Source organism: Blennius ocellaris (assembly GCF_963422515.1).
Source record: "Blennius ocellaris genome assembly, chromosome: 21".
NCBI classification, from domain to species: domain Eukaryota; kingdom Metazoa; phylum Chordata; class Actinopteri; order Blenniiformes; family Blenniidae; genus Blennius; species Blennius ocellaris.
In genome coordinates this window covers 3,938,296-3,966,267 of record NC_137670.1, presented here as the reverse complement: position 1 = coordinate 3,966,267, position 27,972 = coordinate 3,938,296, and the positions used below count along the sequence as shown (strand labels likewise).

The following is a 27,972-nucleotide window of genomic DNA, read 5'->3' as shown; positions in this document are numbered from 1 at the left end:
CTCCGGTTTCACTGCCGGACGCCACACTGCGTCAGCAACAGCTGTCCTGCAGGCTGCAGCCCCGCGCCGGCTGCCAGAAGGGGCACAATTACACCCCAAGTGTAAGGCTTTGACGCAAGACTTTGGTTTTTTTTTTTTTTTTTTTTCCCCTCTACTTTCTTGGATTCTGTGGGAATATTTGGTGTAACGTGTAAGGTAACGACCCAGCTGACTTACTCTCTCTAATCCGTGCGTCAAAGTCCTGTACGTATCTCCTGAGCGTTGAAGAGGTTCTTGTCAGGTTGCAGGTTGGAGTGTTTGTCTGCAAGTTCACCATGTGATAGTTGCCATTTGATGGATTGCTTTTGCTTTATGCTCAAATTAATCAGAATCAAAGGCACATATTAATCATCTTAACGGCTTTGGACTGGTTTTAAATCATTTGATTGTCTTTCTTTCCATTCTAGAACTGGGGAACACCTATTTGTTCAGTTTCCCAATAGTCTAATGTTTAATTTTAAACTAAGTATTTTCATCTCTTGCTTATGATTATGTGAAAGAGAGTCTGCCAATTCCTTCATTGATATGCGTCAATTTGTTCCCATAATAAACAGAGCTGCATTTGAGCTTTCGGTCAAACTGGAATCGGTGTCCAATTGAGTTTTAAACTGCTGTTTTACAGTACATTATGAGAAAACTGAGCATGAGCATCATTTATTCACCTGCCAGACATGTGGCCTTAATGGCACTTTGCAGCCTTCGCAGCCCTCCGTATACCCTCTTCCCTCAGGGGGCAAAGTTTAATTTTTATTTTTAGCACCATGTCTTCATAGCAGGTGGGCAAGATACTGTGATGCTGTGGATGCTCACACCGCAGCGTTTCTCTGCCGTTAATCCATGTTGCCCAAATCAGAGGTGCGGGACTATGGAGACGGCCTGGCTCCATTCAGGCAAAGTAGATCTGTGGACACACCGGAGATCATGTCAACAGAGTACCTGCAGCTTCTTATGTAACCGGATTGGCTCCTACAAGCCCATGCGGCAGGGCTGAGGCACACTTCATTATGGATGGGGACCTTCAGATGGTGCCTTTAAACTCCTAGAGTGAGTTGTATTTTCAATATTCCACAGTTTCTGAGATACTTTCATTGTATCGCCTCCGGGAACTCCTGAATGTTGGTCTTCTTTATCGTAGTTGCAATCTGATAGCACAGACACCCTGCATTCGTAACTTTTAACATGCATATTGCAGAAAGATGTGCATGGATGTGTTGTATTCCTGCGCCGGAGTGTGTTTGTGGGTCCAACCATCACATGTTCTTGGACGCAGAAGGTGTCGGTTTTGAGTTTCTTTCACCAAGTGAACCCATGTGACTGCTTGGCCAGGCTTCTGTATTTTCCAGAGTGTTCAAAAGGTGAAATAAGGTTAAACATGAGTAAAGCTTCTTTTTTTTTTCTTCTTCTTCTTCTTCTTCTTCTAAACCTTCTAAATTTGCTGAGTGATCAAATTCAATACGCTAAAGTTTGATGGAAGACTTTGCTACTTAACACATACATTTTTTTTTTCTCAAAGGAATTGTCCGTGGATCATTTCCACATGTAATCTACTCAGATTTCTGTGCAGTGAGAGCAAAGGCCAAATGGGTCAGTTCAAGAGAGCAGATTTCCATCCAGAATGACATCTTTCGCAGATATGGACATTATGTTTACTTCCAAAGCAGCTTTGTTTGACTTTACTAGTTGCCGTTGGGTCTAAGACCTACCTTAAGATCGAAATGAAGGAGGGGTAATCCATCCAATAAACACACGAAGAACTAAGATTACTGTGGAGAGCTGAGCTGTAAGATTTTCTCAGTTCTGCTCAATGTTATATGATTTTAAAAAAGATGCTTCTCTATATCAGTGGAGTTCTTGTATTTATTTACATGTTTACCATAATAATGGTAACAAGTCTTATCTAATGGATGATATTCTGTTCGTAGCTTTAAGTTGTCAGACGGCCATTATTAAGGAGACTAAGCCCGTCGTCAAAGCGTTTTACCAAAGCCTCGACTGTCATCGGCCAAGAGAAACATTGTTAGGCCCTATTAAAGGTCTGGATTTATTCGCGAGTGGATCTATACGTCCGGCCGTCCGACTCCGGCCGAGGGATTACGCCGGGCCTTCACAGCTCCTCGGTATGCAGCGACGGACGCATACCGAGAACGACGGCAGCTGTCCTCTTAGCCGCAACATAATGCCGGCGAGGGAATGGTGCAACCTCTCTGCACACATCCGATAAAGACGTTGACAAATGAATGGGCGTCGATCATTTCTCGTCTGCTTGCAGATTTTGTTTGTCGGCAGCGTCTGAAGACGCGGCAGGAAGCAGCGACAGGTGGCGCGGGCCCGTTTTAATGCGGCTCCCTATAGGGTTTGCAGCACAAGGTTAACTGACGGGTGACAGGGTGTTGATTGAGGCCGGGAGAGAGCGAACTACAGTGCTGTGATTTGACCCCGTGAGAAAAACAGGGAGCAGGAGCACGGCAAATGTCAAAGGACGCGTGGATAAAAAGCCCTTGTTTGCTCTGCAGATCTGTCGTTTACAACTTAACCACATTCCAAGTGCTGCGTAAAGAGGGGACTGTCGCGCTGCGTCGCCGTTCCAGATCCCCCAGCATCAAGTTTTCCACGAGTTATAAAAGCGTCAACAGGAAACCGTCTTTTTTTAATTATTATTATTATTATATATCAAAGTGGAGAGCTTCAAACTTCTTTCCAGCTCGCCGTCTTCCTGCCGCATGAACTCGGGTTGCCCTTGTGACAAAAGCCAGAATCTGGTTGGGCTTGTTTCCGGAGGTGAATATTGGTATTCGCATTCCGCGGCCGGCTAGTGTGACGAAGAGGTGTCTACATTACCCCGTCTATATCCTCAACCGGAATGTCACAGGTCACATGGCCCTCACCGACATGCAAGCTGATATATACATTACTGTCAAGGAAGGTTTCTGAAATATAACGTCGCCTCGCTCTTCCTCGGGTCGCCACACATGTCTAGCGTGGCCCAGTGAGCACGGTCACTCAGAGAGCTGTACCCCTGTCAGATGAACCGTCCCTCAACACCACGCCGGCACTTTACAGTCAAGTGTCGCTCGTTGCCACTCTCTAAAAATCTATTTTATTTGAATATTTTAAACCCTAAAGTGTGGCTATTGCATGGCTGATATTCAATCCTACCTCACGTGAAGTGACAGCAAACTGAGCAAAATTACATATTTTCACCACTTCTGATTGTGTCCAAATGGGATTTAAAGGTTGTGTCTATACTTTAGAATAGAATAGAATAGAATCACTATCGTTTTCAGAGGAAAATTCTTTACAGTGTTGGTCCACACAGAATAAATATATACGAAAGTTAAAAAATTAAACAAGTAATACTAAATATTAATATGTACCAGGCTAAGCAGTGACAAATATATGCATGGACACAACACAACACAACAATCAATATTTGCAAAGAGGAGTTATAGAGTCTGATGGCCGCTGGACGGAAGGAAGAATTTCCTGTTTGTTTAGTAATAGTTACCATTACTTACAGTAGTTTAGATTTCAGTTTAAGTCTATTGAAGACACAGTTTTATTAACAACTTATTCTTCTAGTTGCAATAATATTAAATTAAGGTACCAATTAAAAAAAACAAAAACATGTGAATCATTGAGATTTTCTCACTCTGAGAATCAGACTTCAGTGCATTTATCATTGTTGTTGGCGCATTAAAAAAAAAAAAAGAAAGAAAGTCTTTTTTGGGATTATCGTTCAAATTCTGATAGCAGAAAAAGCGGCAACATTTCGGTGAAAGTGAAGTTTCGGTGACTGTTAAATATGAAACTACCAAGTCCAAAGAGAAAATGAATTAGGAGTCATGATGCTCTGGAGGAAACATTGTTCTGATTGTCCGTCCACTGAGCATGTGCAGAAGAAGTGTTTACTGTTACCGGTGCACATGCACAGTTGCAAAGATTCATAAAACTTGAATTTTCCACCCGTTTACGACGACAGAGTCAGAGTATTTTGAACAGTCCTGTTTCCAGTGACTCCGAACACCATTGCCGTGTAAACGGATGTACAAAACACACAGAAATGTTAGCCTTTTAACTTGCAAAAATTGTATAGATGGGATCTAAGTTCACACAAGTTTTCAAGATGCTCCTGTTTAGATGAGATAAGGCACACTGGCAACATCGAACATCAAGATGGAGAATATCATGGACGCAAACTGTAAAATGGAGTCAGTTTTTATTAGTTTCCACAGTCGCTTATGCGTGTTCATGTGGATTTGTTGGATTTCTCTCTGTAAAAGGCACCTAGAAATGACTGTATTGTAACTGGCGCTATATAAATTAAGTTGAAATGAATTGAATTGAATTTCTATTCTGAAAGGAAAGACTCAATCAAGCAGAAAGAAACCTTTGCAGTCGTGAATCCTTTTGGTATATTTATGTGACTCGCTTTGCATTTCAGTTTACTGAATGTATTTTTATGCCATATATATATCTCAATTATTTTATATAGTTTTACTCCTGTAGTCCACAAACATGCATTTCATGTTAGCGTGTGTCCAGGCGGGTAACCTGCCTTCCTCTGTAATCATCTGTGATCAGCTCCAGTATATAAAGGCACAACTGGGATAAATCAGTTTAGATTTTATGGTGTGTATAAATATATATATATATATATTTCATGATTGTGTCTTCTAACTTCTGATTTCCTTATTTTAGTATCTTAAAAAAAAGAAAGAAAGGTGGGCTGCCAATTTGATATTTGTTGTGGCCAGCATGAATTTATAAATGTAGCCTGTATCCTATAACAAAACTTTCTGACACACACACACACACGCACACATATCGCTGTAGCCACAAAACCTCCCCTGATGCCAGCAGGTTGGCTTTACTTACCGAACTGACTGCAGACGCAAGGCAACGACTGACTGGACGGGACTTTTTTGAGATTGGCCGGCCGTCAATAAAGAGACTTGGTTCCTTTAAAAAAAGGACCTTTGATGGCTTCAGCAGTACCGGTGTGACGTAATGCAATCAGAGGTGTTCTCCATAAGCCACAAGAGAAACACATCCATTCTCAGGATGGGTATTTTAAGGTTGCCTCATGGCTGCGGGGCCCACGGCCCGAGTCCGGGGTGGGGTGGGGGGGGGGGCTCGACATGGGGATGATGAGAGGGGGAAGTTGTGTGGATGGAGGAGAGAGAGTGAAGGAGGGCAAGCGTTTCGACACGGTACCCGATGGATCGGCTCAGAGCCGCAGTGTGCATGATGAATTAGGAACGAGGGGCTTTGGGGTCAGAATGAAAGCAGCAGTGGGGTTTGTGAAGTGTGTGTGAGTGCATGTGTGTGTGTGTGCACAGACACAGAAGCTCAGTGTGTGTGAAAAAGACGGGCAGCAGAGTAGAGTCGGCTCGGTAAGATGAGTTGGCGTGCCGTCCTGTTTACCGGAGGGATGTGAGGCACACCAGCGAAGACTCGGCCAAGAAGGAATGAGCAGAGTCATCGGGCTTCTGTAACACGACGCTCCGTCCTGATGGCCTGGAGCAGCTGGTCAGCCACCGTATCCGTGCGAGCGTGTGCGTCCCCTCACATGTGTGTTAATGCATCATTTTATGTTCAAGTGGGGTCGCTGGAGCGACGCTCCTGTCGGTAAATAATAGGCGCTTTCACTTTGCAGCAACCTGTGTCCCGACCTGTGAACTCAAGAGCTCCTTTGTGCATTAATTGCTTTTGGTTTGATGTGACGATTGTTTTTTTTTTTGTTTTGTTAATGTGCAGTTCAAGCCACAGTCTACCATGGCAAAGCCAAATATTGATAGGTTTTGATTTTAGTGAAATTAATGAACTTTTCATTGTTTTATTTTCCATTTATGACTGCTGCTTATTTGGATTTTTCAATATTTTCTATTCAACATCTTCGGATATATAAGATAATATAAATACATATATTTTTTTAATTTAAATCAACTTTTACGAAGGAAACATGTAAAAAAAAAAAAAGACTTCACTGTACATTTTGTACAACTAGTTCACTCTGATCTGCATTTTTTTCAATTACATAAACTACCAGAATTTCTCAATACAACCTTCTGTGCGACTCATGGTAATAAAAAGGCAAATTACAGGGAACTATAAAATCACTCACAAAGTTGTTTATTTATGAGTGAGGCCAACGACACAGAATAATGATTCTTTTTCTCTGCTTGTTTGTAAGTTTTGTCAAGTTTTGTCACTTTTTCTAAATGTAATGACTTTGAGCCTGGTTGGATGACAAACTGGGCGACATCGTTCGGGACCTGTTCAATGCACTTTCTCCATTTCTGCAACCAGACAGCGCTCCATTCATGTCACAAGCTCTTGTAAATACGTGGGAGGAAAAACAACTTCTGTGCAATTCAAAGAAAACCAAGGTGTTTTGTCCACATGGTGGAGTTCACATCCCTATATATAATTTTTTTTCTTCTTTTAACCAAACATTGAACATCATTTCATTCTCTTCACTCACTCCTTAAAAAAATCTGAGTAGTTAATGTTTGATGAAATGACACTTTAAAGAAAGGTAATCCTCAATTTGTAGTCCAGCAGGTTCTGGAGTGTCTGGATTAATTCACAGCTTGAATATCTGAGTATAGCAGGAGCCTAACCGCCTAACCTCAGGAGGGAGAGGGAGAGGGAGAGGGAGAGGGAGGGGGCTGGACTTGGATCAGAGGGGCTACAAGTGATGATCACTACTGACCAACACAACTTTTAGCAGAGTCTGCCAGCATGTGGCCTTTTACTGAATCGTCATCGAGTTACTAATGTTTTTTTTTTTTGTTGTTGTTTTTTTTAACAAGTTGCTGAGTTAGAGAAAAGTTGAAAAACATGTAGTGTAGTGGAATTTAGATGATAAAATTGTACTAGGTTGCTGATTTCTAAAATAACTGTTCATCAGGGTACACTATAAATAAAACTGTAACTTCATTCTATCCGCTTATTGATTCCACTTGTTAACAACATTTAAAAACAACGGGAGCAAGTGGGATTCGGACTAAAAACCAATCATATATTTGCAGAAGTGAACTTTGCGTTATGCTCTTAACTTTTTTTCTTCTAAACTGTTTTACATTGCCTGCCTGTTCAGCTGAGAGCAGAATCTAAGATGCTTGAGTTCACCTCCAAGTTATTGGTTGTCATTTCATTTTCTTTCATGGCTGAACTTTTCAAACTTTACATTACAAATGTGAGGAAAAACACATCAAGCTCAAGTCTTATTTTATATGTCTTCTTCTTACCAAAACCACCAAGCAAATGGTAAAAATTGCAAAGAAAACATAGGTTTGTACAAACTTTTTTGGGGGGATACTTCACTGTATTTGCACCAGAAAGCATCCTTAAACTTGGCTTTATGTTGAGATTGTAGTAATAGTGATAGTTTGACCGTCATGTCACACAGTTTTTCAACACTTTCACATGGGTTTCATTGGTCCAAAAAATCTTGTTTTCAAGGTTTGTTCCCCCAAATTCAGATTTTCATTGATTTTCAACCATTTGAATATCGGGTCATCGGAGCTGCATTCAGAATCGACTGCGTCTGTGTGAGCTGGACTGGCTCCGCCCACACATGCCCATCTATGGAAAGAGGAGGAAGTACTTCCTCTCATGGTGCCAGAGCAGAGCTGCCTAATTGTGGGAGGAGTCAAAGGGAGACCCTACCTTGATTGGGACTGGCTAAACCCCCGATGACAGTTTATAGGGTTTGATTTCGGATTGGCTCGTTGGAGCAACACACTTTAAAAATTTTTAAATAAGCCAGGGAGAGAGAGGACAGACTTTTTACAGGTATAAACTTGGACTGTCTGAACTAAAACCTGTTTCACGCCCACTCGAGCTGGATCGATCTCAAACCTTCGGTTGGTCACACATTCTGCTTCTTCATTTCCCCTTCAAGCTCCTCTCAGGGGAAACCCCGGTGTGGTGGTATCGCTTCGCGATGCAAAGATGGCGACCCTGCTCCCTCCCCCAGGCACCGAAGTGTTTCGCCTCTTCACCCCGGAGTCACTGGTGGAGATCGAGAGGCTCGCGGAGGAAAGGAAGAAGTCAGCCGAAGTAGAGGAGCATGGCCATGAGGAGGACGAAGTGCTGCTCCCGCATGCTGATCTGGAGGCGGGCAAGAGTTTGCCCCTCATCTTCGGAGACCCTCCACCGGAGCGGCTCAACACGCCTCTGGAGGAACTGGACCCCTTCTACAAAGCACAGAAAGTCAGTCCGAGCTCCCGCCGTGTTCTCTGGGCTTCATTCTGCTCGACCATGAAATGTGACAGACTGTATCACTGAACATAAGTTTCTGTTATTACGACTGCACACTCTATCGCTTTCTCAAAGTATACAATTTCACATGTGGCATGCATGCAATACATTGACATTTTACAGCATTATTTTAGGTTTGCCATTACAAATTCTTTATGGAGACGTTATTTTGGGAGATGCCGAGTAATTCTTGACATGATCCGTGTCTTTTTTTTTTTTTTTCCCCTGCAGACATTCATTGTGATCACCAAAGGAAACACACTCTACAGGTTCAATGCTGAACCGGCTTGTTACATTCTGAGCCCTTTTAGTGCGGTTAGAAGAGGAGCCATCAAAATTCTCATACATTCATATCCTTTCACCTGTTGTGAGGTGCCTGTGAATGATTCATTAATAAAGCCACTGCACCCATGGTTGTTTCCTTAATTCCTGAGTTAAATTATTCAGCATGTTCATCATGCTGACGATTCTATCGAATTGTGTCTTCATGACGATGAGCAACCCACCAGCATGGAGTAAAACTGTAGAGTGAGTCCATCGCCACTAATTTTCAGGGATTAGTGCGCTGAAGCTGCTTTCATCGCTTGATCATTTCTCCGCAGGTATGTTTTTACCGGTATTTATACCTTTGAGGCGACAGTCAAAGTGCTGTCGAGGGGTTTCTGTATGGGATCTTTTACATTCCTTCGAGATGCGTGGAATTGGCTCGATTTCATGGTGATCAGCATGGCGTGAGTATCTGAGACGACCGCCTCCCTCACTTCTCACATAAACGAGGTTTTCCATTAATGGCTTCATATCCTCCCGCAGATACGTCACCGAGTTTGTTGATCTTGGCAATGTGTCGGCACTCAGGACATTTCGTGTACTCCGAGCCCTCAAAACAATCACTGTGATTCCTGGTACTTCCACACTCATTCACGAGTTGATACCTGTGAATGGCTTTCAGAGGCGCTTCACTTAATGGTTTCTGCTTCGCTCTCAGGTTTAAAGACTATTGTCGCCGCTTTGATTCAGTCGGTGAAGAAGATGGTGGACGTCATGATCCTGACCGTCTTCGCCCTGGCGGTTTTCGCTCTCGTTGGGCTGCAACTTTTTATGGGCAACCTGCGACAGAAATGTATCCGATGGCCCATCGAAACAAATGAAACATTTTTTAACACCACCTCTGCATTCTCGGACACATTTTCCATCAACAACACTTCGGGTGTCAATGACACTATGTATTCCAATAGTACTTTTAACTTCATTGAATATATTGAAAACCCAGGTATGTTGACCAAGCGTTTTAATTGATGTATTGTCCACAGTGGAGTTGATTTAAATTAGTTTTTTATTTTTTATGCTTGCAGACAATCAGTACTATCTGGAAGGCAGCCTAGATGCTCTACTTTGTGGAAACAGCTCTGATGCTGGGTATGTATTGTACTTTTTGCAGAGACTGCAATGTGATCTGGACTTTTCTTACGGTTGGTTAAATTAATTCATGAAGACACTGCTACCTGATTAGTCATTTTACTCTGATCCTGTTGCTACAATCTCAAAATAAATTCAATTTTAACTAAACCTTCTGATGCAAACTACAATGATGTGAGATATATATATATAAATATATATATTATGCAATTCTTTTACAAACACACCCTGACAGCATGGAGTCTGAGTGTTGTATTTGTCTGCTACTCTTAAGAAATGTGTTTACAAAAATCGATGTATTCTTTGAAATATTTACAATTTGCATGGTTGTTTGGCCTGTTTGGAACGTCTTGCTGGCTTGTTTTGGCCCACGGGCCTTATGTTTGACACCCCTGCCTTAGACAATGTAAGATCTCTACAAAATTCAAGATCTATCCTCAAAAACACACAACGATGTCAAATAAACTTCCAAATATTCACATTTGAAGTAATCTCGATAGAAGTAGCAGAAAAACTCTCATTCCACGTTTTGTTTTATTTATTTTTTCCATATCGCAGGATGCTTTTATGTATTTGATCTAAGCTAAAAAAAAAAATTAGCTATTCCACCTTTAAAGATGTTGGTTGTGTTTTGGAGTTTGGTAAAGCTCATGCAGTTTGCTGACTCCTCTTCCCTGTTGACAGAAAGTGCCCAGAGGGATACACCTGCATGAAGGCTGGGAGGAACCCAAACTATGGCTACACCAGCTTTGACTCGTTTGGTTGGGCTTTCCTTGCCCTCTTCAGACTCATGACTCAGGACTACTGGGAGAACCTTTTCCAACTGGTTGGCAATTGTTTTATTTCTTCCTTTTGCACTTTACGATGACTTGTAACTTCTTCGTGTGTGATTTTGCGAGAACTTGTCCTTAGTTCTCGTAGTTTCTTTTTTGCCCCCATCACAGATCCTGCGGGCGGCTGGAAAGACATACATGCTGTTCTTCATCGTGATTATTTTTCTGGGCTCCTTTTACCTCATCAACCTCATCCTGGCTGTGGTAGCCATGGCTTATGATGAACAGAATGAGGCAACTCAGCGAGAGGCCATCGAGAAAGAGGAGGAGTTTCAGCGGCTTTTAGAGCAACTCAGGAATCAGGAGCAGGTAATGTTGCATTCGGAATCTGTGCCAATACTGACAATAATCTCAAAACAACACATTCAATTGATAGCAATGGCTGTTATGTTGTACTTTTCAAAAAGTCAAAAGTCGTAGCATCCCCAAAGAGGCAGTTTACACAGCAAACAGTTTTAATACTTCTCAGTGAATGCATATAAATACTCAATATTTTATTGTGATGACCTTATCGCGTTTTACCACTTCCCCCCCCCCCAACAGGCTCACGCTCTTGGCAGCCAAGCCACTCTAAGCAGTAAGAAGTCAGTGAGCCACCACACTGCGTCTGAGGTGGCCGGCGACGAGTGGAACCTCGAACGCGATGAAATCGTGAAAGATTGCAATGGGAGAATAATTCCACGTCTCATAGTCAGAGCACCCACCATGAAGCAGGTTCGTTCGTGTGCCTACAGATGGAAATGCTTACACATACTGACGTTTATACGTCACGTGACACGGATGTTTGTGATCATAAACTATTTTGATTTGGCATTCTGAGCGTTTCTTCCATATATCTTCCAGTCTGCTTTAGATTACGAATGCAAGGAGAAGTCCATAAGCTCTGTGCACAGCATGATTTATCTGGACGAGCCAGGCTTGACTCGGAGAACCGCGAGTGTTGCAACTGTGCTCACTGCAGCTGCAATGGAAGGTACAGCGACCGATGTAAATAATAACCATATCCATGACTTCAATATGACAATTGATTCATGTAGATAAAACAGCACACACAGCAACACTTCATCTATTTTGGGGGCAGCAGTGAAATATAGACATGGAGAGGCGTCAAGTGCTTTAAGGCAATGACGAAATACACACGGCTTAGCATTAGATGCTCTAATGTGAGCTGTGATTGCTTAGATTATCAAGCAGTACAGTAGCATTGTCTCGAGATTGGCACAATTTATACTGAGCGCATTTTGCGTAGCCAAAAGTTCTGGTGAACATTTGGTGTCGAGCCCTTTGTGGTGTTAAGCTACAGCTATTTTGGCCCAGCTACATCACCACAGAGTGATCTTTACTGTCATTCACGACTGGACTGTTAACTGTAATGCACATACACCGACCAGCAACCCGGTCATGAGTGGGACTTAACCTTATGTCTGAGAAGAAGATACCCGATAAAAATCACATTTAACTTAATGTCATGGTTTCTATTTGTGTAATTTTAACTCCTTTTATACTCTATTTTAAGTGTGATCCCACCTTATTTTGTCCTTCTGCCTGTGTCTAGAGTTGGAGGAGGCTCAGAGGCCATGCCCGCCCGGCTGGTACAAGTTTGCCGACACGTTCCTGAAGTGGGACTGTTGTACACAATGGGTGGTCTTTAAAAAGTGGATGTACTTTGTGGTGATGGACCCTTTCGTTGACCTGGGAATCACCATCTGCATCGTGCTTAACACCCTCTTCATGGCCATGGAGCACTACCCCATGACTCCAGAGTTTGACCACATGCTCTCCGTGGGGAATCTGGTGAACATGCACCCTATGAGATGATCTACTGCAGAACAGAAATGTTTCGATATCTCAAACTTCATTGTGCCATCCCCTGATGAAATTAATCTCCTTTTAGGTGTTCACTGGGATTTTCACAGCTGAAATGGTTTTCAAGCTCATTGCAATGGATCCCTACTACTACTTTCAAGTTGGTTGGAACATTTTTGACAGCATAATCGTCACTCTCAGCCTGGTGGAGTTGGGCCTTGCGAACGTCCAGGGGCTGTCGGTCCTGAGGTCCTTCCGTTTGGTAAGACACTTATTGAATACATTTCTACCCATTTGGACTAGTTCCCTTGTGTACTTTGGTAATACTCATTGTATTTGCTCCTGTGTGCCCTGTGTTGGAGACAGCTCCGCGTTTTCAAACTGGCCAAGTCCTGGCCCACACTCAACATGCTGATCAAAATCATTGGTAACTCAGTTGGAGCGTTAGGAAACCTGACTTTGGTGCTGGCCATCATCGTCTTCATTTTCGCCGTTGTGGGCATGCAGCTCTTTGGCAAAAACTACAAGGACTGCGTGTGCAAGATCTCCTTGGACTGTGAGCTGCCTCGCTGGCACATGAACGACTTCTTCCACTCGTTCCTCATCGTGTTCCGCATCTTGTGCGGCGAGTGGATCGAGACCATGTGGGACTGCATGGAGGTGTCTGGAACCGCCATGTGTCTCATCGTCTTCATGATGGTCATGGTCATTGGAAATCTGGTGGTGAGTACAAAAATGATCTTTCCCTGAGTCCGTGTCGGCCACACCAACCTGTTGATGGTTTCAGATGTCTAATGTATGGCAGTTTAGATATAAAGTTAAAGATAGTTTGGACATGTCCTGCTGAGTTCAGGACTTCAGGAAAGAAGGGCTTTTTTTTCTGATTAAATTGCTGGTGTTGCACAAACTATCTGTTGCTGCTCGATATTTTGGCAGAACACAGTCTGCCGTGCTTTTGTCAAAACTGGGGACATCGCTCATGCTCTTTTGCATATTTCTATTTAATGTTGCTGATGTGCCAGAGTATCGGTCCAGTTCGGCCAGCGCAGGCGTCTGGTTTCCACACATTCCAAAAACATGCATTTGAGACGAGTGCATGATTGTAAATTGCCCAATGTGAATAAGTGTGTGTGTCTCTCTGTTTGACTCTCATAAAGTGTCTTATGGGCTTTTTACCTGCACACCCCCAAATGAACCTGTTGTGCATTTCCTTTTCAAAGAATTACACATCTAGAATAAATATCTATTTTGTTGCTGTTGGAGGCATTCTACTTGGAGCCTGCTCTAAGAAGAAAAATCACAAACCTTATTGTGATGGCCGCCTATAAGATAAAGGGTGCTGCACGGTCGGTCAGAATACAACTTCACAACAACTGTAATCACTGTGAAGTTGTAAATCTGTCAAACCGTTTCCTGAAATCTTTCTAAATCTAACAGTTATCTTTTCATAATGCCTGGAGATTTTGTGGCTTGCATGCCTCGCAAGTCTATTGTTAACCTCTCACCAGAGTTATGCCAAGGACATTTCCAGCTCAGGGAGAAAATTCTTTCCACTAGGGGGTATCACTGCCCCTGAAAAGGTGATCTGAAAGGTTTTTGGTGCTACAAAATTATAATTATATATTTTTTTATAATGACAGCTTTTTGATAGATCTTCCCACACTTTTTTAGGAAGGTTGCATGAAGCGGTATCCGAGTTAGTGATGCTTTGGGAAGAATCCAAAGTGTCTGAAGCATGAAAATACTGCAGATGACCTTTTATTTTGGCCTGGAAGATCAAGGCTATACATATGATCACTTTCAGACATGATTTCAGCATCATATTTAATGACGGGTGCCAAAACCATTTCCTGTGAGGTTATTCATAGAAATAAAAAGGAAATGGCTCATTATCAAGCACTTAAGCATTGTGCCTGCCGCACCATGCCAAAACGATCAAGCCTCTCTTGTGTCTTGCGTTGTACGCCCTCCTTTTATTCTCGCCTTGCACGTGTTTTGCCACAACATGGAGGAAAATTCTCGACGGTTGTTAACGCGTCATCAAAGGAGGTTTCTATTTTAAATCAAATGACTTGAGCCACCAAACAGTGGTTTTGACCTTGAGTATGTGCAAAGATCCAGCTCAAGTAGGCACGCTGCCGCTGAGGGAACAAACGCAGACAGCTGAGCGAGCAGAGCTCAGGTGGCAAAGGGACCAGCTGGATAGGAAAACTCATCTGACAGCCGATAGAACTGTAATCACCTTCGGGCTAATCGCTGTGTGACGTGAGCTATATAAACGCTGTGAAAGTTGTGCACTGAGTTTAATATGCATCGGTTAGATCGGTATCAGCTCTATGAAACTTTTACTAATACAAACAACAGAATTCCCACAATCTCATTTGTATTCTTTGACTTCTCATTTCATTATTTTTCCCATCTGGTTAGGTGCATACTATTTACTATTTTGACTTACTATACCTATTTATTTATGAATTACTTTTTCAAAATTAATGTTTCAGACATGTCAAAACGTGTACAAAATATAAGTACATATAAAAACACACACACACACCAACACTTATATATGCATGCACACACACAAAAGGAATATATCTAGATCCAATATTCACACACCTTTTTTGACACGCGTACTTGTATACATACATACACATATAACGCTTATCTGGGTAAACATGACAAAACTTATTTCATCCTAGCCCCTTATACAATATTCAATAATAAAGTTTTATAGTCATCCTCGTTATTGATTATAATTAAACATCCATATATAAACAAATACTTTAACATGCAGCATTTTAAAGAGTTAACAGTCCAATAAAATGCCATATGTTTCCATTCATTTATTGTCAAGTTTGATTCTTGGCAGCTCATGCCATCAGTCAGCACTCTCAACTGATTTACAGCTCCTGCGCTGTAATGAGAGCGATCATCCCGCCCCTGTGCACGTAACCATGATCTGCCGCTAAACCAGAGAAACAGGCACCGGGAAAATTGGCTAACAGGTTTAAGAATCTAAAGATAGTTACATCTGCAACAGGAGGCAGACAACATCGTATTTACTGATGTGCCATCACAGGACAAATTTGATATGTGATGTCTACTTGAGCTCGCCCAGACTTTTTTTTTCCTCAGATCAGCAATGCTCACACACACACTTGACCAGTTGTCACGGAGACAGGCTCCATCACAGTGGCTACGCTTGAATTCTAGGTTTTACATGCATGTCTGTAATATCGCTCATCCCCAGGTGTTGAACCTCTTCTTGGCCCTGCTGCTCAGCTCGTTCAGTGGAGACAACCTGGCACCAGGAGACGAGGACGGAGAGATGAACAATCTCCAGATTGCCCTCGGAAGAATAACGCGGGGCATCGATTGGCTGAAAGCATTTGTCGTTCGAACTCTCCAGCGGTCTCTCGGCCGAAAGTCCAAGGAGGAGCCTGACGAGGGCCACGTGGACGACGTCGACCTCAAAGCGGAGGAGATTGAAATGAACCATTTGGACGGCAGCCAGACTTTGAAACTGGCAGACGGAGGATCCAGATCTGACGCTGAAGGCCGGCTCTCTGGATTGATTTTGGACGGAGAGCTTAGTCTCAATGTGCCAATTGCAATGGGAGAGTCAGACTTTGAGAACCTAGATGATGATGATGACGATGAAGACGATGCTGATGATGCTAATGACTCTGATGATTTAGATGAGAAAAATAACCCCCGGCCCACAGTAAGGACGATTTTGATACCAACTGATGTGTCCTACCTGTGTGTTTACCTGACACACTTCCTTCCCAGTCATGTACACTTTAGCAATCGGGGTGAATTTGTTTTTTTAGGTTTATTTTTTTTTTTTAGTATTATCAAACTGTGATAGATCTCCATGTGTAGGCACCTTGTGATTGATTGGGCCGACCATATAGTCAATTCTCCAGGGGTGTTGCCCATAAAGCCCGTGGGCCTGCAAAAGGCTCCAATCTGGCCAGGCCACCAAGCTAATTGTAAGAATAGATTTTTTTTCAAACAAGTTTAGTTGTGGACACAAGCTGAGGAACTAGCCTTAAAGCCATGCTGTCAGGTTGAGTTTGTAAAAACACCCGTAATGCAACGGTTTTGTTTTTGGACCTTTCACTGTATTTTTCACCAGAAACTTTCATTAAAATTGGCTTCATGCTGAGATTGTAGTAATTTTTAGGGTTTGCAAAAATATTGACGTTTTCATTATTTCATCAGCAAAGAAACACTTTAAAGTTTGAATTTGAAAGTTATTATGTATTATTAGATTTTACTACTCAGGATGAATATGGCCTGTACGTGGCCCCTGGGCTGCAATTATTTTACACACCTGAAATAGCCGTTCCCTAAATTAACATCACTTATATTGCACATTTTACTGCTTGACAAGCCTCAACACCAAGATAGAACCTCTAACCTTGTGATTTGAAGATTGTCCCGTTTTTCTGCTCTCCTGTCTGACCTTTGTATCTTTATCTACTGCATAGTTCCTCACATATTTCCCAAGATAATTCTGCATCTATATGTGAGATAATCACTGCAATACTCATAAATGATCTCTTCTTCTGCTCTTTCAGGATGTCCTGGGAGAAGAAAGTAGTATAAAGGAACATACTAAAGTGAGTTACACCATGTACAAAACTGTATAACATGAAATGACAACATTCTTATAACCAGAGTTGTTTTTTAACTGTACTTTATCGGGAAATGTGTCCAGCTGATGGGTGCTTTGAATGACGGAGACTCTTCAGTTGGCAGCACCGTGGACTATCAGCCGCCTGAGCCTGAGCCAGAAGAAGAAGAAGAAGAAGAGCCAGACCCAGTGGAGCCGGAGGCCTGCTTCACCGATGGTACCAACACACAACCACGATGACGATAATAAATTCAACTTTCTCACAAACGGCTCATTAAGGTGTCTGGGATGCTGAAATTCTGCGCTGATGAAGTATCGACGTTGCCTTTTCCCCTCGTCAGAGTGTGTGCGGCGCTGGCCGTGGCTCACTGTGGACGTCTCCCAAGGCAGAGGGAAGCAATGGTGGAACCTTCGCAAAACATGCTTCAATATCGTGGAGCACGACTGGTTTGAAACTTTTATAATCTTCATGATCCTCCTCAGCAGCGGAGCTCTGGTAAATCTCGTCATCGCTGATTTGAAAATGGCGACGCGTTATCGTCAGGTTCCCAAGTGTCGACTGTCCCTTTTTGGCAGGCCTTCGAGGACATTTACATAGAAAGACGGCGTACCATCAAAATTATCCTGGAGTATGCGGACAAGATTTTCACCTACATTTTTGTCATCGAGATGCTCCTCAAATGGGTCGCGTACGGCTTCAAGACGTACTTCACAAACGCCTGGTGTTGGCTGGACTTCTTCATTGTAGATGTAAGTTTTCAACTTGTTCCAGCTCCGGCCCGCTTCTGGCAAATGTCCAATAAGGTTTGTGGTAACACTTGAATAGGAACTGTTTTGATGCCGCCGCAGGTTTCCCTGGTTAGTTTAGTCGCCAACTGGATGGGCTATTCCGACCTCGGGCCGATCAAATCCCTCAGAACCCTCAGAGCGCTGAGGCCTCTTCGAGCTCTGTCCAGATTTGAAGGGATGAGGGTAAGCTCACTCTTCATCGAGAAGCTCGGTCTGTTATGACTCCACGGTGGCATTTGCACGACTAACAGCGACGACGATGTGCATAACCCGTGATGTGAAATGCATTTCTGTACTAATTCCATTGGCTCTCCTCTGCCAAGTGTGTTTGAATGCATGCTTCCGTCATGGCTGACTGGCCGAGGTAAGTATCGGTTTGAAATGAATGACTAAGCATCGCTCTGACTTCTAACACCAAAATTAGATTTTTTTAATTTTTTTTTTATATATATACAATTGTAATAAAGTTCTCTCTCATGGGCAGGTGGTGGTGAATGCTCTTGTTGGAGCGATTCCCTCCATCTTCAATGTGCTGCTGGTGTGTCTGATTTTCTGGCTCATCTTCAGTATCATGGGGGTTAATTTGTTTGCCGGGAAGTTCTACCACTGCATCAACACCACCACGGAGGAGCGTTTCCTCCTCTCGGAGGTCAACAACCACAGCGACTGCATGGCCATCCAAGAGGCCACTCAGGAGGCCCACTGGGCCAACGTCAAAGTCAACTACGACAACGTTTTGTCCGGATACTTGTCCCTGCTGCAAGTGGTGAGGAGCGCTGCTTTAAACGCTTGCTATGTTATAAACAAACTGTTGGCTTTAAAAAGAAATGTTTTCCTGTGATTTCAGGCAACTTTTAAAGGTTGGATGGATATCATGTATGCGGCTGTTGACTCAAGAGAGGTTTTTATCGTCCAAATACCCAAGCAATAAACCACATTGTGTCCTTCACTGAGGATTCACTGCACAGTCATTTACTATTCAACACGGGTGTATACTTTTATTTTTCCTACGCTATTTTTTTGTCTTTTTCATTCAGGTTGGGGAGCAACCTTCCTATGAGATCAACCTCTACATGTACATGTACTTTGTGATCTTCATTATATTTGGCTCCTTCTTCACACTCAATCTTTTCATCGGTGTCATTATCGACAATTTCAACCAGCAGAAGAAAAAGATGAGTATCACCTTTGTGCATCTGCTTTACTTTATATTTGAATCTCAGTGAGTTTATGTCGTCATTTATATAACCATAATGATCCCCGTATCGGTTTTTTGTTTTGTGTCTGCACTTTGGAGACAAAGACATCTTCATGACTGAGGAGCAAAAAAAATATTATGAAGCCATGAAGAAACTCGGCTCCAAGAAGCCTCAAAAGCCAATCCCGCGCCCAACGGTATGTCAACAATTTGCAGCACGATGAGTTAGTGTAAATATATGAGCTATACGGACTAAACTGTCTCAGCAACGGCCTCAAAGCTCGCTGTCTACATTGAGGAGTATGTAAAGCTGCAGTAATGACACACCAGTTGTGCACGTTTGGCATGGCCATGTCGTCAGTGACCTATGCACTGACCTTTTCTGCTCACTGCTGGTGTGAACAGGCCAAATGGCCCTCCCGGATTTGTATTTCGGTTCCCCGCGCCTCTTGTTAACCCCTCTCTCTGCTTGACCTGCAGAACCTAATCCAGGGCATGGTGTTCGACTTCATCAGCCAGCAATTCTTTGACATCTTCATCATGGTGCTCATCTGTCTCAATATGGTCACCATGATGGTGGAGACGGACAACCAAAGTGCCGAGAAGGAGGATTTCCTCTTCAAAGTCAACGTGGCTTTTATTGCTGTCTTCACTGGGGAGTGTGTGCTCAAGCTTTTTGCCCTGCGGCAGTATTTCTTCACCAACGGGTGGAATATTTTTGATTTTGTTGTGGTCATCTTGTCAATAGCTGGTGAGTACTACAAAAAAAAAATACAATATTCATTATATCCTACGTACATCTGATAATAAACTAAATGAAATAATAATTAACATAAATAAAATACAATATTTAATACTGAAAATATGATTAATTATTTTTGAATATGTATATGGTGCAAGCAAAATAACTGAAAAAGAGTTTACAAAGCTGAGTAATGCTGGGGAATAAAAACAAAAGAAGAACCACGGGACTTCTCACAACTACCTCACTCAGAAAATGGACTGTAGTCGAGTTCACACATAAATCGTTAACCCTATGTTGTCCTTTGAGGGTGTGTTATTTGAAATTAACATTTCATTTCATGACATTAAAGCAGCTGGGGGATCATTTTGTAGGATCAACAGCTTTATGTTGAATTTATTTCATTTACATTCGGCAGAGGGCAGGTGACGGCACGGTTCTTCTTCTCCTCTCATTTCAGGCACAATGCTCTCCGACCTGATTGAGAAGTACTTTGTGTCACCAACACTCTTCAGAGTGATCAGACTGGCCCGGATAGGAAGAATTCTCCGCCTCATCAAAGGAGCGAAGGGCATCCGGACGCTTCTCTTCGCCCTCATGATGTCGCTTCCCGCCTTGTTCAACATCGGCCTCCTCTTGTTTCTCATCATGTTCATCTTCTCCATTTTCGGCATGTCAAACTTCGCCTACGTCAAAAAGCAGTCTGGGATCGACGACATGTTTAACTTTGAGACGTTTGGCGGGAGCATCATCTGCTTGTTCGAGATCACGACGTCGGCAGGCTGGGACGGCCTGCTCCTGCCGATGCTGAACCGGGAGCCGCCGGACTGTGACCCAGACTTTGAGAACCCGGGAACCGACGTGAAGGGGAACTGCGGCAGCCCCGGCATGGGCATGATGTTTTTCTGCAGCTACATCATCGTCTCTTTCTTGGTGGTGGTCAACATGTACATTGCCATCATCTTGGAGAACTTCAACGTGGCGCAGGAGGAGAGCGGCGACGCGCTCTGCGAGGAAGACTTTGAGATGTTCAACGAGACCTGGGAGAAATTTGACTTGGATGGATCTCAGTTCATCGAGTACAGCCGGCTCTCGGATTTTTGTGACACCTTGCAGGAGCCGCTGAGGGTCGCCAAACCCAACCGCTTTCGCCTGATCGAAATGGATCTGCCCTTGGTCATTGGAGACCGGATACACTGCCTGGATGTGTTGTTGGCCGTCACGCAGATGGTGTTGGGAGACACGGTGGAGATGGCAGCGATGCGGGAGAGCATTCAGGCGAAATTCATCCTGAGCAATCCCACCTCGGACTCGTTTGCGCCGATCACGACGACGGTGCGCCACAAGGAGGAGCAGAATGCCGCCGTGGTCATCCAGAGGGCTTACCGTGTCCACCTTCTGAAGCGCTGCGTACGTCACGCTGCCTTCCTCCACCGCTGCAAGAGGCAGGGGGAGGCTGGAGATCCGCCAGAACAAGAGGGGCTGCTCGCACGAAGGTTGGGAGTGCTCTACGGGAGCAACGCAGACCTCGCAGAGGAAATGGAGAGGGCGGATTTGGAAGTCCTAGCAAACCAACAACTTCTGAATCCAGAGACACTGGCACAGGACAGAGACAGAGAGGCGGGTGACAGTTCAGAAACCCCTGAGCCAAATATCATTGTTGTGCCTGTGGAAATCACGAATGAGGTTCGACTACATTCTGCCCCTGTTCAGCGTCTTTTCTCCATACCAGCAAACCTGAGGGAGTCCATCGTATGACAAGAACATTGCTTCCTAACTCTTAATTATAAACTGTTGGCTACAGCTTGAGCAGAGGTTATACAGTGCTAAAAGGAGCTGTAGACATTTTTTTTAATCACTAAATCTGAAAAAAACTATTTAAATTTTTTTCAAATAATAAAACTGCATGTATTTTAGTTGTTTGTTTTTTTTCTTCTCCCCAATCAGGATATAGGCATCAGGAACAATAAGGGGACAACTGATTTCTCAAAATGTAAATACTAAAGACTCCGTATGCTTATTTTACTGTCAAACAGTAGGGGGCAGCAGCCCAGATGTGACTGAAAGTTCAGGGTTTGAATCCCTCAGAATTTGCATCAGGAAGGCCATGTGGCATACAACTTGGGCCCAAGTCAAACATCTGCATCACTTTTCACTAAAGCGACCCCAGAAACAATCATTGTCTTTATTGTGGGAAAAAATACAAAAGGGTTTCTGCCCCATCAAAGGGTGAAAATTTGCTTTGTGCCAGAATCTGAGAGATTTCTCATGAAATTGTGAAACGGAGTATTGGTCTGTTCACGTCCTGCAATCTCCACATCCATTTAAAGCTTTCACAGTAAATACTTGATCATTATCTCTTAATGTGAGATGATTTGTGAAATCTAAATCCAGCTGGGGGGTGTGGGGGGGGGGGGATCTTCTCGTCAACTCACTACATAGCAAGATCAAACTTAATATCCCTCTCTGACCCACTTTTTATTGCACTATTTATACCCCTTCCACATCAAGTAAGTTATACTTCACTGTTATATGCAAGTCTTATTCTAAATGTTCAACCTATTTTTTTTTCATTCAATCACAAAAAATCAGAGCAACTAATTTCTTTCCATTTCGGTGGATTTAAGCACTAACTGTGATTGCAAACATTCAATGTTTACTGCATAGCCGAGTACCTATAATTATGTGTAATTAATGTCTTGCCTCAGGTTATATCAAGAGCAGAGTTTGTTTTAGATCTGTAAAATGATTACAAAACCTCAAATTCAGATTGATATACCACTTCAGAAAGATAATAAATGGTCACCTGTATTTAGAATTTCCCTTATTTAATTTTTTTCTTTTGGTAGAAACTTTATGCTTATGGGTTTTTTCTGACCTTGTGTAGAAAACTTGCTTCACTTGCTGTTGTGTAAGTCTTAACTGAATTTAAAATGTCTTACTTCGACTGTATGGTACTGTGTAAAAGATTAGTAAAAGGCAATTAAACAATTCCCACATTGCTTCGGTGGATTTTAAGCTGTCTCAGCAGTTTGTCTCCACATTTAAATCTTGACCGACGAGAGGATTTTAAGCTCACGACTGAACAGTTTCCCGAAGTGGGAATATTAAATGTTTTCTTCTCATCCAGATGAATATCATAAGCACTTTTTTTCTGTTTGTTTTCTACATTAGACAAACGGCTGTCTCTTATTTCGAGCCCTGTTTAAACCAAAAGCCTTTGAGTCGGAGACACTGCTGCATCACTGGAGCAGAGTCTCTTCTGTCGGTCAGGCAACACATCATCCTCCTGTTGTTTACGTGTTTACTGGAGGAAAAGGGGTGATTCACTGCTTCAAATCACAATCACCATTGCCTGTATATACTTTTTTTCCTTTGTATTGTACATTTCTATAATTTTGTTATTGTAAAAATTAAGTGTAACTACCTTGTGAGAATAAAATGAATCTTATGAGGAATATAGTCTTGATGTGAGTTAATGGGTCAATGCCATGTCTGATAAGCCACACTTAAACACTGAGGGCCTCTAGTGGCCAGACAAGGTTAAAACGTCACATTACTTTATTGATTCACAACTTCTTTGTTATATTCTTTTACTACGAGTTTCTTTTCTCTGAGTATAAACTCTGTGGGTTCAGTTCTAAATTTGTAGAATTGATGAAGTCACATACTCTGTAACTCTCATTTGTTTTTCTTTTTGACATTCACCTTTGTCTTTAGCCTGATGCGCAGCCATTCCCCCCCACCGCTTATCCTTTGCAAGCAGGATAGCAGGATGTTTTGCATTCAGCCCCCCCAAAGTTTTAAAACTTTTAATTCGCAATGATATACTTTTAATGTAAACTCTCGGTGGTTTCGTGACATAAATGAATTAAATGCTTCCTCACCTATATTTTACACATTAAATAAAACAACTGTTGAACGTTTAAACTCCACACAGAGAATTACCCAACAACAGGACAATCTCTCTGAAAGAAGAGAGTGGTAACTACTACACACTATTGATATACATTTCAAGTGCATTTGCCATTTTTTGTGTATCCATGTCATCAGACATTAAACCAGATTTACTTCAACGTGATTTTGACATATGATATGTTTTGCATCTCGGTGAAGAATTTTCTGTCTGCTGGACAACATACAACAGTTGAAGTTCGTTGACATATGAAGCAAGAGAGCATTAGATGTGATTTCATCTTGCTACGGCTTTATTATTATTATTATTTGACTCAGGCTTTTTGAAATCTCCTAACATTCGCTGACTGTTTCAGTTTCATCAGTTGTTTGAGTGGGTGACACTGTGCTCAGCCCCTCATTTGCCTGCTGGGAGTTTGCGTGGCGACAGACTAACAGAACAGCCATAGCTCACGCAGGCACTTCCTCCTCACAGTAGAGAGACTCGGACACTCATCAGCCTCTGCAAACACTTTTCTGTCACATGTCATCATGCGTTGGATGTTAGCTGGATGCTGCGGCCTTGCATTGATCAGTCTGTCGGGTAAGTGTGAAGTTTAATGTGATCTCTCCACTTTGTGCACGAAAGATGAAAATGACGCCAAGAAGTTGTGTATTTGTAGTGAAGGACCTATTAAGGTCATGCTTACACTGTGAGAATCGTACTTCAGTTCGATCCGGTGCATTAAGCCTTGATTTCACCGTCTTTTTAACCACACTGAATACAATTCTTTTGCATGTTATTTTGAGACTTTTGCTTCCTGCCCATCTGGACGGAAAGAGGAAGTTGTTACTTGAGACAGTTATTGTCATGTTAATGAGCAAATGTCATCTTCCTGTCACTGAGAGGTTAGAAAGATAAACATTATTATTGTAAACTTTAATATCATATGACAGACTTGTACGATGTGTACATTGGAAACCTGCAGAACCAGACTTATCTTCTACCTTCTTCCCAGTCCAAATAAGTCAGAATTTCTTCATTTGCCTCTGAGAAAAGGAGCTGCTGCCACTCATAACCATTTGCTCCAGTGTCTTGCATTTTCCTCATTGTCTTGTTGTCTGCGTAGTTGCAATGGACGACAGCATCCGGGTGAAGCAGCGGCCTCGGTTCTATGGTGTGAAAACCGGCCGCTCTGCGTTCTTCACCTGCGACTCCGAGCCAGACGTGTCCGGAACGGCAGAGTGGTACAAGACCAGTCAATACGACGTCCCCTGGGAAGAACGAACACTGATGCAGAAAAACAAGAGGATTCACTTTCAGAGCAATCATCTGATCCAAAACGGCTTCCTCGTCATCTTTAACCTGCAACCGGATGACAGTGCGGTGTACTTTTGCAAAATAAACGGCACACCGGGACCTGGAAGTCACCTTCAAGCTGCAAGTAAGTGGCCCGGGGACAATCTGCTTCTTATCCATCCGTCTCATGTGACACTTCATCCAGCCCAGGTTCACTGAAGCCGAGACCAGAAGGACTAGCAAACTCAACATAATCCCCAGAACCTTCAACCTTCTTGCTATGACAACAAATAAACAAATTGAAGGTAGTCATGTCTGCCCTTTTATCAAGTGCTCATATCCCCCCCCCCCAACAGATCCAATTGATCTGACTCAGGCAGAATACCGGACCAACATGAAGGATGGTCTGATCGTGCTCCAGGGTCTGATGGTCGCCGTGGGCCTCGCCGCAGTTCTCATGCGCAAACAGAAGCTGGTGAGGAAGACTGATTTCCCAATTCACTTCAGCAAATGCTATGAAAATCTTGTGGAATACATCTGCCGCTTTGTAATCATCTGGCGTCCGTACCGAGTTGACCAGTGTCCAATTTTATTTTTACAAATTGGCATTTAACCAAATTAACCAGAAAAATCCCCAAATTAAAAAAATTTGAAGAGGCTCTATTAAATAATCCCCACACACTTTAAAGCTTTTCTTTAATAACTGATAGTCAACTGAAACAACGTAATATTTTGTTCCTTGGCTTATGTTTAGCCACATGTATTTTTCTGTATCAAACGTGACACAGAAAAATAATAACAAAGAAAAGATAATAAAAAAAATAAACCCTGCAGGAACCAGACTTGTTATCTTGAGAGTAGGACCATATATATATATAATGATTACAAAAGATGAGGAAACATGTTATGATAATGTAAGAGTTTAAAAGTCTGTTTATCAAATGGTGACACATTTATAAGGCGCAAATAAGGCTGAGCAGCAGAGCTGCTGTTGTTTTATTTTCTTTTGAATGGTGACCTTGAGTGATCTGAAAGGCTCTTTTTAATTTTAATTTTAATTTTAATGTGCTCGTCATACAATATTCACCCACAACTACTAACCAGAGTCACACCACAGCAATTCTCAATCCTAAAACAGCAGTTTGGCTTGTTTTTGTGTAATTGACATATTTGGAGAAAAACGAAATACACACAAATCCCTGATGATTATACCGGTTATTTCTGGTTCACATTTTGGGAGTTACACCGTTTGAGTACTATTGATGTTTTGTACTCTCAGTATGAGAGTAAGTCTTTTCTCACGTGTCCTCCATGTTTCATCCAACAGCAGGAAAAGAACGACAGTTTCTACGAGGAGCCCGACACCGATCACATCTATCAGGTTCGTAGACGCTTTTGTGTTTTGCAGTTTGACACTCCTGTCAATCACAGTTCGTAGCTGTCTGCCACGCCAGGCCGAGCACACAGCTGTGCACGTGTTTTACATAGGCTAGTGCCTCCGCGCATCAATGAACTTCAAAACAAAATTGTTCCGTTTGGAGACATAATTGTAAATTTGACTTCCATTTTTTTTTTTAATAAAGAAATACATGTATGGAAATAGATCATCTATGTTTGTCTTAAATGAATTAAATGTTGCAGAAATCTGTTGCACTGGGAAAATGTGGTATCAATCAATCATCAATCCCCCTGACAGCATGGCTTTCAGACTCGTTTGCTGTCTTTTGTTGTTCATCTTTCATGTCTGCTACTCGTAAGAAAACTGCTAAAAGGTTGATGGTGTCATTGCAAGTATTTTCAATTTGCCATTTTCTCACAGACCGGTTTTGGCCCACAGGCCTTATGTTTGACACCCCTGGTTAAAAGCAAGATGGTTTTTCAGGCTGGAAAAAAAACCAAAAAACTTTTTGGATCAGAAAGTTTCAGCATCTCCAACGTGGGGTCACAGATAGATTTTCTCCAACATAGCACCATTTTAAATATGGATCCTTGGATAACTGGTGACATGTCCAGGATGTACGCTTTTCTTTCTTTAATGATAAAATGTAACTATATTTTCAGATATATGTTAATGCAAACAATATATACTTACAATATATACTCTTTGTCTTTGAATAACACAAATTAAAACTGCTCATCTGCCTGAACTGGATTTTTTTTATATATTTTTGAAAAAAATTCTAATTAAAGTAAATGTTATACTCAGAGCGAGGTGAATGTAACCTCTCCATCTTTTAGGGTTTGGAAATCGAGGCTTGTGGAGGAGGACTGTATGAGGAACTCTCTGTTTACGCCCAGGCTGAAGGAGCTGAGGCCCCGTGGGAGTGAGCCTCACCACCACCCAACAAGCGTTGGTATTTTGTTACTGAACTCGAGTGGATTTTTCAGATATCTTTGTTTGATTGTTTGTTTTTAATTGACTTTTTCATTTCCGTTTCAAGTGAAACATCTGTGCGTTCTCTTCCTCGCTTGTCAGTTGAACCTCTATGAGGACGATTCATTTACACTGGATTCACCAAGTGGAATTTATTTTGTGTCACATAAAGTCCAACCCGATCGTCACAGTCTCTTTTTCTCTTTCGCGTTCATGTTGAGGGAATAGTTTAGTGACACAAACCTCTGATGTAAGTTGAATTATGATCACTGCTCATTATCAAATATTCCACTTTTAATTACTACTACTAGTACTACTTAGTACTAATGTGTGTGTACACATGGACACACGTGTTTGAAACTCAACCATGAAAAAACGGTTCAACATGTCTAAAGAAAACATTTTGTATTAGAACAGTTAATAAATGTACTCTTTTCTTTTTGTGCTTGACATTTTGCAATTGTTTGTACTCATAAATCAATTTCTTTGTACTCCCATGTGAGTACATTTATCGACTACTTGGAAGTAAAGATTCCATAATCTTATAAGAAAGATCCGGTTCATTCTGTAATTATTTTACTTTAACTCACTGTTAAGTTGTCTTTCGCTTGCTGTAGGAGGGATTGTTTCTTTCTAAACTTGCACCAGCTTCATTTTTCCTAAATGCTGAA

The 27,972-nt window shown here is 42.2% G+C and overlaps 2 protein-coding genes across 3 annotated transcripts; both read left to right on the top strand.

The window, feature by feature from the left end:
- On the top strand, positions 1 to 22,122 carry scn4aa (sodium channel, voltage-gated, type IV, alpha, a). Of its 2 annotated transcripts, XM_080516808.1 has the most exons (27): positions 1 to 101; positions 7,949 to 8,259; positions 8,539 to 8,659; positions 8,748 to 8,835; positions 8,910 to 9,038; positions 9,118 to 9,209; positions 9,293 to 9,577; positions 9,660 to 9,723; positions 10,408 to 10,549; positions 10,668 to 10,865; positions 11,100 to 11,270; positions 11,400 to 11,529; positions 12,112 to 12,350; positions 12,451 to 12,624; positions 12,729 to 13,085; positions 15,613 to 16,086; positions 16,949 to 16,990; positions 17,089 to 17,221; positions 17,346 to 17,500; positions 17,581 to 17,754; positions 17,854 to 17,976; positions 18,278 to 18,559; positions 18,641 to 18,694; positions 18,831 to 18,968; positions 19,084 to 19,188; positions 19,472 to 19,742; positions 20,194 to 22,122. In XM_080516808.1, exons 2-27 carry the CDS (start codon positions 7,999 to 8,001, stop codon positions 21,489 to 21,491), a joined length of 5,700 nt encoding a protein of 1,899 aa, XP_080372934.1. In that variant the 5' UTR covers positions 1 to 101; positions 7,949 to 7,998; the 3' UTR covers positions 21,492 to 22,122. The 2 variants fall into 2 exon arrangements, with proteins under 2 accessions (XP_080372934.1, XP_080372935.1); XM_080516809.1 differs by lacking the exons at positions 1 to 101; positions 7,949 to 8,259; positions 8,539 to 8,659; ... (3 more) ...; positions 9,293 to 9,577; positions 9,660 to 9,723 and having other exon boundaries at positions 10,437 to 10,549; positions 10,645 to 10,865.
- Positions 22,123 to 24,137: 2,015 nt separating this feature from the next.
- cd79b (CD79b molecule, immunoglobulin-associated beta) lies at positions 24,138 to 27,255 on the top strand (the record flags this gene model as incomplete). The annotated part of the gene is made up of 5 exons (XM_080517808.1): positions 24,138 to 24,231; positions 24,758 to 25,072; positions 25,284 to 25,402; positions 26,255 to 26,308; positions 27,166 to 27,255. The coding sequence occupies exons 1-5, from the start codon at positions 24,180 to 24,182 to the stop codon at positions 27,253 to 27,255; spliced, it is 630 nt and encodes a 209-aa protein (XP_080373934.1). The 5' UTR covers positions 24,138 to 24,179.
- Between the last annotated feature and the right edge of the window lie 717 nt (positions 27,256 to 27,972).